The 7,814-nt window shown below is 42.1% G+C and overlaps 2 protein-coding genes across 2 annotated transcripts in view; one reads left to right on the top strand and one right to left on the bottom strand.

Moving 5' to 3' along the window:
• Window positions 1-571: 571 nt before the first annotated feature.
• On the top strand, window positions 572-2,463 carry LOC143523559 (zona pellucida sperm-binding protein 4-like). The gene is made up of 8 exons (XM_077018095.1): window positions 572-920; window positions 1,003-1,187; window positions 1,265-1,362; window positions 1,437-1,594; window positions 1,674-1,866; window positions 1,942-2,089; window positions 2,165-2,240; window positions 2,322-2,463. The coding sequence occupies exons 1-8, from the start codon at window positions 611-613 to the stop codon at window positions 2,405-2,407; spliced, it is 1,254 nt and encodes a 417-aa protein (XP_076874210.1). The 5' UTR covers window positions 572-610; the 3' UTR covers window positions 2,408-2,463.
• Window positions 2,464-6,943: 4,480 nt separating this feature from the next.
• LOC143523547 (WD repeat-containing protein 19-like) overlaps window positions 6,944-7,814 on the bottom strand; it is a 37,271-nt gene continuing 36,400 nt past the window's right edge. The window contains exon 38 of the transcript XR_013133397.1: window positions 6,944-7,705. The gene's annotated coding sequence lies outside the window, so the exon portion shown is untranslated. The remainder of the gene's footprint in view (window positions 7,706-7,814) is intronic.

Raw genomic sequence — 7,814 nt, 5'->3', positions numbered from 1 at the left:
AACACTAGCAGTTTGTACTGGATGCGATACTGCACTGGAAGCCAATGAAGGTGACACAGTACCGGAGTAATATGCTCCCAAGATCTTTTATGGGTAAGCACCCTTGCAGCTGAATTCTGCACATACTGCAGCTTGCTCAAAGCCCGCGCAGGGAGGCCATACAACAGAGCATTGAAGTAATCCAGTCGGCAAGTGACGAATGCATGAATTAAGGTCTCAGCAGCAGCAAAAGAAAGGAAAGGGCGAATCCTAGATATATTCCTAAGATGGAAAAAGGCTGCCCTACATGTATTTTTAATGTGTGACTCAAAGGATAACGTAGAGTCAAACGTGACTCCGAGATTTCTTACCTCAGCAGAGGTAGAAACAACCAAACCCGGAATACTGACATGGGTGTCCCCAAGTCTCCTAACTGTAGACCAAAAGCAGTCCAGTCAAATTTACCATCAAAGTATGAACACAGCAGAGTTCATGATTGAACTCGGCTGGAAAATAATTAATAGCTAACAAAATAGGGGGAGGGCTTGGGCACAATTAGGAGGAAAGGCAAAATAAAAAGATCACAGAGAGGGGAACAAAATTACTTGCAGGTCTCTGCAGTTTAAAGGCTATGGCAGGAGATTTTGCAACTGTTGCCGTTGTGGGTCTTTGTATTTCCTTAACTTGTTGGACTAGTGAAGCTGCATCTCCATGGAATCTACAAGAGAATAAACAACTACCAACAAACTCCCAGCTTCTGCAGCTCCATGTTCCTGAGGTACATGACCAACAGCAACAGATGACCACGACTGGAGCTTCTCAGAAATGTAATGTAGATGAGTCTGTCAAGATTGCTTGTGGTGACCCTGGCTTGAATGCTACCCACTGTGAAGCTATAAACTGCTGTTTTGATGGACGACGTTGCTACTATGGAAGAACAGGTAAGGGTTTGCCTCTGCTAAACCTTGCTGCTTTTGAAACTGGGAGGTGAACTTGGCCTGCTTTTCTCCATGATGTTGCCAGTGACCGTCCAGTGCACGAGAGATGGCCAGTTTGTGTTGGTGGTGGCCAAGGACACAACCCTGCCCAGGCTGAGCCTGGATTCCGTCAGCCTGTTGGGAGAAAATGGACCCTGTGGTCCAATTGACTCCAATGCAGTTTTTGCTATCTACCAGTTTCCTGTATCTGCCTGTGGTACCCATGTGATGGTTAGTGCTTGAGGCTTCTACATTGGGTTAGATGTGGGATGTTTAGGAATGTAACCTCACAACCTTCTTCCTTCCAGGAGCTGGGTGACTACTTGGTGTACGAGAACAAGATGACCTCTTCGTATGAAGTTGGAATTGGTCCCCTTGGAGCAATCACAAGGGACAGCTACTATGAGTGAGTTGACATGACTGCATGGCATAGTTTCATGCAGGATTTGTCCTCCTCACCTATTTTGTTTCTTCTGCCAGGCTTTACTTCCAGTGTAGGTATTACGGTATGAGTGTTGCAACACTGCCTATTCAGCACTATGCCAACGAGCCGCCTCTACCTGTAGTTGCTCCTGGACCCCTCAGGGTAGAACTAAGAATAGCAAATGGTCAGTGCACCACAAAGGGCTGTGTGGAAGGTGAGTATCCTCAGTCTGGATGCTGGTATGAGCTTTGTTTATGCAGGATTCTAAAACCACTTTGCCTGTCTGCCAACAGCACAGGCAGCCTACACCTCCTACTACACGGACGCTGATTACCCTGTGACCAAGGTGCTGAGGGAGCCGGTCTATGTGGAAGTGCGTATCCTGGACAGGTCTGACCCCCATATTGTCCTGACCCTGGGACGTTGCTGGGCAACCTCTTCCCCTAACCCCTTCAGCCTTCCTGAGTGGGACCTCCTAGTGAATGGGTAGGTTCCAAAACTGCTTCCCATGGGTATTGCAGTGTTCAGCAGAGGCTGGTGTTGACCTGGTGTATTCCAAAGGTGCCCCTACAAGGATGATCGCTACCTGACTCAGTTGGTCCCAGTTGAGGGGTCGTCTGCAGTTCTGTTCCCCACCCATTACAAGCGCTTTGTCCTCAAGATGTTCACCTTTGTGGATCCTACCTCCATGGCTCCCTTGCACAACCAGGTAATGGCTTTAACCTTGTCCCAGCCATTTGTACAATGCACTGTGGCCCTTGCTAAGGTTTGACTTTGTTCCCAGGTCTATATCCACTGCAGTACAGCCGTGTGTTATCCAAGTGCAACAGACAGCTGTGAGCCAAGCTGTGGCAGGCAAAGTGAGTAGAATCCCCAGTACAGGTCTGTTTCCCATGTTGCCTACATGGTCTGAACTTCCTTTCTCCTTTGCTGCTCACCAGGGAGACATGTGGCAGAAGACTGGGAGGCTCCTCCTGAATCTGCTGTGGTGTCCAGTGGAAGAGTTGTCTTTACAAAAGTGGCCTGAAGCTCACCACCTCAGATCAAACCCTTATGGAATAAAGGCTGTTTTTTCAAATGCTTGATTGGGGGTGGTTATTGCTCTTGTGTATTCTGTATTAGATACTGTAATTGGCTTGCATTGGTATGTAACTACATTGCTGGAATATCTAGATTTGTGAAAGTTCAGAGGTCTGTTAAAGTGTAGTGGGTGGGGTGGTGTCTTTCAGTGCAGTAGCAGAGATGCTATAACAATTGGGGCACATAATTTTCAAAATTACAAAATGGGTTTTCCAAGATGCATGCTTGTACAATACTGAAAATGCCTAACAAGGGCTGAAAGCCAAGCTTATCTGTGTAGCACCCTTCACAGCTTTAAGAAGCAATTCAAGTTACAACCTGTGAATCTGCTACTTTAGCATAAAGGTTAATTTGTGGTATTCCTATGCTAAATAAGACATTTTCAGTTTGAACTAGGATTAAGTTTCTTTTCTAATTGTGATGAGTCTACCTTGCCCAACAGTTTTACTGTCAACATATACTTTTCACTTCTGCTTGACATTTTACACAGTTCAGCAGAAAATGGTCCGTGCTTCTGAGCTAGAAATTTGTGCATGGGCAACTCCTAATAAAACAAATGCAGTAAGAATTATACCTACAACATATTGCCAAAAGTATTTGCACGTTCATCCAAATGATCAGAATCAGGTGTTCCTATCAGTTCCATGGTCACAGGTGTATGAAATTAAGTATCTAGGCAGGCAAACTCTTTACCCACATTTGTTAAAGAATGGGTAGTTCTCAGGAGCTCTGTGGATTCCAGCGTGGAACTGTGATAGGATCCCAGCTGTGTGACACATACAGGCATGAAATTTCCTCACTCCTAAATATTCCAGTCAACTGTATTATAAGAAAATGGAAGTGTTTGGGAACAGCAACTCGCCACAAAGTGGTAGGCTGAAGTTCTTGCTTTTTGATTGTTATATTGTGTCTGGTGTGCACCAGTAATTCGTGCAACGTAAGAATGATCTCAACAGTCATATTACAGAATGTTACTTCTCACAAGAACGTATATGGATGAATTCCAACAGCTGGCACTTGAAGCATGATATCTAAATACCAGTGATGGGAAGTAACAAATTACATTTACTCACATTACTGTAATTGAGTATTTTTAAAGAGTAATTTGTAATTTTCTGAGTAGTTTTTGAAATGTGTAATTTTTTGACCCTAGTAGTTTTACTTCGCTACATTTGAACCCCCTCACGTTACTGAGTAAAAAAATATTGATGGTGAAAAATTGCGGGCAGAAATTTAAACTCCTGAGTCCCGAAACTGAAAGTCAATTGCGTGGCTTTGCCTTGCGCGCGCCCTTTCCATTGTCTCATAATCAGGTCGTAATCTGGTGGATCTAATAGGCTACTGTGCGTCGGAAGATGGCTGTTGCTAACCAAGACGTGGAGACCATGGAGGAGGAAAAGTCTGAAAACATAGCACTACACATTCTGGAGACGAATGCCAGAAAAACCCTTGGCCAAATTTGGAAGAATTCTTTGTTTTCAAACGCACAGAAGGCCACAAAGTTATAATGCAGTGCAACATGTGACTGCCCGGCAAAATGGAGCTTTCGACATTTAAAATGTCAACATCCAATTTGCGAAAGCATGTGGTGGTAAGTTAGCGCAGTTAGTGCATCCCAAACGGTTTATTTATTGTTTGTTTTTTGTGCTTCCTATGTAAGCATTAAGTGCCTTCATGATATGTTGCTGTAGTTTTTTAAAAAGTAGCATTGCTGTATTTAATTTAATAATTGAATAATTTAATGAATTTAATGCCTAGCTAACTGCAGCAATCCTACAGTAGGCCTATTACAATCTGCATTTTTGCTTAATATAACTGGCCATAAAGCACTTTTTTCCAATAGGATGAGATTGTTCTATCTTTAAAATGTATTTTATATAGTATTTTCTAAATATGTGTACCTATGAATACATAACTATTCTGTAACCTGTGTGTTCACAGAGAAAGCATCCACCAAATCTTGCAGTTTTTAGGGCATCTTCACAGAAGTCACCACAGAAACAAGGAGGCAAAAGTCAGCAGAGCAAGTTCCCAAACAACCAGACCAAACTTTCGGGGGGGGGGGGGGGGGGGAGTTGATCAGTTTCTCATCAAGCTCATTTGTGAAGGTCACCATCCTTTCTCTTTGGTAGAACAGCCATATGATATAATACAATACCATATGATGTAAATGTTATTTGGTTGTTTATGATTACAAAGTCCAAACCCCAAATGTTTTCATTTATTTTTTTTTTTGCAGGTTGAGTCACGCAGAAATTGCCTTTCTGGATGAGTTCTGCTGTGTGATGAGACCAGTGAGGGCTTTGAATATTCTTCAGTCAGAGACCAACACACACCTTGGATGGCTGCTCCCAGTGATCTCTGAATTACAGTCCAAACTGAGAAGGCATGAAGCGTCGGTCAAGATGTGCCTCCCTCTCATCTCTGCACTACAGCAAGGGGTCCAAAGGCGCTTCAGAGTCATTATGGAGGACCGAGAGCTTATCTCAGCAGCAATCCTCCTACCCAAATTTAAGACGGGCTGAGATTTATTTTAGTCTTGTTCATTTGTTTTCTATTAGCATATACATATTTTACTTGCCACATTCATAGAAATACTAAAAAGCATGTCATTTGGTGAAATTAATTGATCATCCCCACTGTGCAGGCGTGTTTGTTAGTGGGAGGTGGGCTATTAAAGTGTAATAGTGCCAAAGTGTTCTAATACATTATCTGATTTACCTATTCATAGTCTTTAAGGACAAATAGCTCAGTACTTCATTTCCCTACGCCATCTGTCATTAAACAGGACTACTGTATCTGAGGTATCACCTTAACCAGATGGCCGAGGCTGAGGTGGAGCAGGGTGCGCTCAGGCAGAATTCGTCAGATGAAGAGGACTACTTCTCCACGATGAAGTCCCGCAGGTCAGAGGGTTCTGGGGAATTGGAGGGGTACCTTGCCTGTGTGTCGAAGAGCATGGACCTGCTGAACTCCTTCTCAAACATTAAGAAGCTGTCTCTGAAACTCAACACAGGCCTTCCAGCCTCAGCTGCCTGTGAGAGACTATTTAGTTCAGCCGGGTTGCTCTTCACAGCAAAGAGAGCAAGACTTACAGCAAAAAACTTCAAAAATCAGCTGCTGCTGAAATTGAACAAGAGCTTTTCCGGTCTAAAGTTGTAGATTGTGGGCAGATTTGTGAGATCCTGATCCCAGCTGATCTTTTGCAAGTGTGCAAAATCAATTAAAACAACGTGCTGAATTTGATTTATGACTCGTTCTTTTTTGCATTAAATAACTGAAAGTAACTAAGTAACTTTTACTCAAATTACATTTTAAATGAAGAAATTTGGTCCTTTTACTCAAGTAAATTTTGAGATGGGTAATTTTACTTTTACTCAATTACAATTTTTCAGTAGCCTACTTTTTCCACCTCTGCTAAATACACAGCTAATGCTATAACTGACTGAAACGCATTTCAACGTTATCGTACTCTAAATTGTTATGGTACAAGTAGCCCAATGTTACTCTATATGTGTTGAATTACAGTTAAGCACACTGTTGGGTAATAGGCTACAGATAAACCACCGGATTATGCGAAAAATGCATTCTCACCTCTTCTAATCGGTATTAGCTTAGCAATACTACCACGATAGTTATCAGTAACCTAGAGACAGTTTGTGAGTTAAAGAACAAAGATGAACTGAAACAATATTTAAAACTTATTGGTGATAATGTTTGTTGTACAACAAAAAGCGAACTGATATACAGGTCCTCACCAGGATTTTGTTCAGGCTTCCTGGATTGTGTTGATTCCACTAATTTTACCTGCATTGCACCAATTAGAAAATCTAGCAAGCTTGAGCAAAATCCTGGTGAGGACTTTTACTTTCTGAACCTGGATTATACACCTCTGAAATTAACCCTCATAGAAAATGTGAACAATCCACTTCTACAATGTGACTGCTTCATCAACAGTTTTGGCGTTTTACCCTCTAGCTTTGTCTGCTTTATTTTTGTTCTGACTCCATGTTTTGACCTTTGCCCTTTGTTTTGACCATCATGTGTTTGTTTGTGTTGCCCTTTTAGATTGGTTGTTCCATTAAACTTCAAACTTGACTCTACATCTCTTGCCCAGTCTAGACAGCTTCCCTTCACTCAGGGCACTACAGAAGTAAGGATTGCCTGTTTAAAACCTTTGGTTTACAAGACTAGTCACTAGTCTAGTTTCGTGCTCCAGGTTTTGGTACTGACTAAAGAGTCCACGTCACTTGATCCTGCGCAACTCTCTGAACTGCCAAATGAGATCTAGAAACTTTGGTGTCCTGGACAAAATTTAAATTTGTACATGTCTCACAAAATGAAAAATATGTTTTAGTGATACATAGGCAAACACAGTTTTTAAAAAATGAAATCATACATAGGGTTAAAAGAGAAACAAGTTTGTAAGTTCAGTGGTTGAATTCAAAATGCTTTATTTTTCACTTGTTATGAATTATTTATTTGTGCAGCATCAGCCTTAACTTGTTGCTCAACAATTGTCACATACAATTCCTCACCCAACAGTGCCCTCATTAATATTGCAAAGCAGTTTAGTATAATCAGTGATGTAATAATTTTTCTGTAAAGAACCTGTAATAAACTACTTGTGTCTTCGCGAAGCTCCCAAAGTACCAGCAAGAACAACAGAAAGAATCAGAATACTCAGAGCTGTTTTATTGATTATGCAACACCTGTGTTTGCTTTAGGGTAAATGACCCCCTTGTAGATCCCGCTGGTGACCTGCAGAACTCATCCATTAAGAGTAATTTGCACCCTTCTGGAAGAACATGAAACCCAAGCGGTCAATGTCTGACCCTGATCTTCCAGTGACTCCCAGGCAGGTTCCAGAACCAACATTAATTGGACATTATTTTCCGAGCTGCTCTGTAGCATGTGCATAAACCTCTCGGGAGCGATCGGTCTTGAACTTGATGGCACCCAGACGTGTTCCAGCTCCATTTGGCCACATTGAGAGGGATGCAAACTTTTCTCCATCTTGAAAGGTAAATTCTTTTTGGCTGTCTCCAGACATTCCAAATTGCATGGTCTGTCCGATAGAAAGCCACATCTTCACGGCTTTGATCAGCCACGGTCATTCCCACACACACAGCTTTGTCAGCGTGCCTTTACAGGCAGTACCATCGAAGGTAAACTCACGACCTCCCACCCCACCAACAGTTTTAACGTCGACCATGCGTGACATTGTCTTGCTCTTAATGCAAACCTGAAAAAAGTCAGACATTAACTGAATAAAATGTCCTTTGGCCTCAGCACACATTATCTACGAATACATGACAATAGAAAGATTAGTACAATTGTCAATAATCACTGGT

Source organism: Brachyhypopomus gauderio, chromosome 1, assembly GCF_052324685.1.
Source record: "Brachyhypopomus gauderio isolate BG-103 chromosome 1, BGAUD_0.2, whole genome shotgun sequence".
NCBI lineage: Eukaryota > Metazoa > Chordata > Actinopteri > Gymnotiformes > Hypopomidae > Brachyhypopomus > Brachyhypopomus gauderio.
This window is presented reverse-complemented; position numbering and strand designations above follow the sequence as displayed.

What these genes read in the sequence shown, in the direction of transcription:
- LOC143523559 (XM_077018095.1), top strand. Translation starts at nt 611, where the DNA reads ATGGCAGGAGATTTTGCAACTGTTGCCGTTGTGGGTCTTTGTATTTCC. An exon ending in TGGGACCTCCTAGTGAATGG is followed by an intron (nt 1,867 to 1,941) that starts GTAGGTTCCAAA and finishes TGTATTCCAAAG; the next exon opens with GTGCCCCTACAAGGATGATC. An exon ending in TGGCTCCCTTGCACAACCAG is followed by an intron (nt 2,090 to 2,164) that starts GTAATGGCTTTA and finishes CTTTGTTCCCAG; the next exon opens with GTCTATATCCACTGCAGTAC.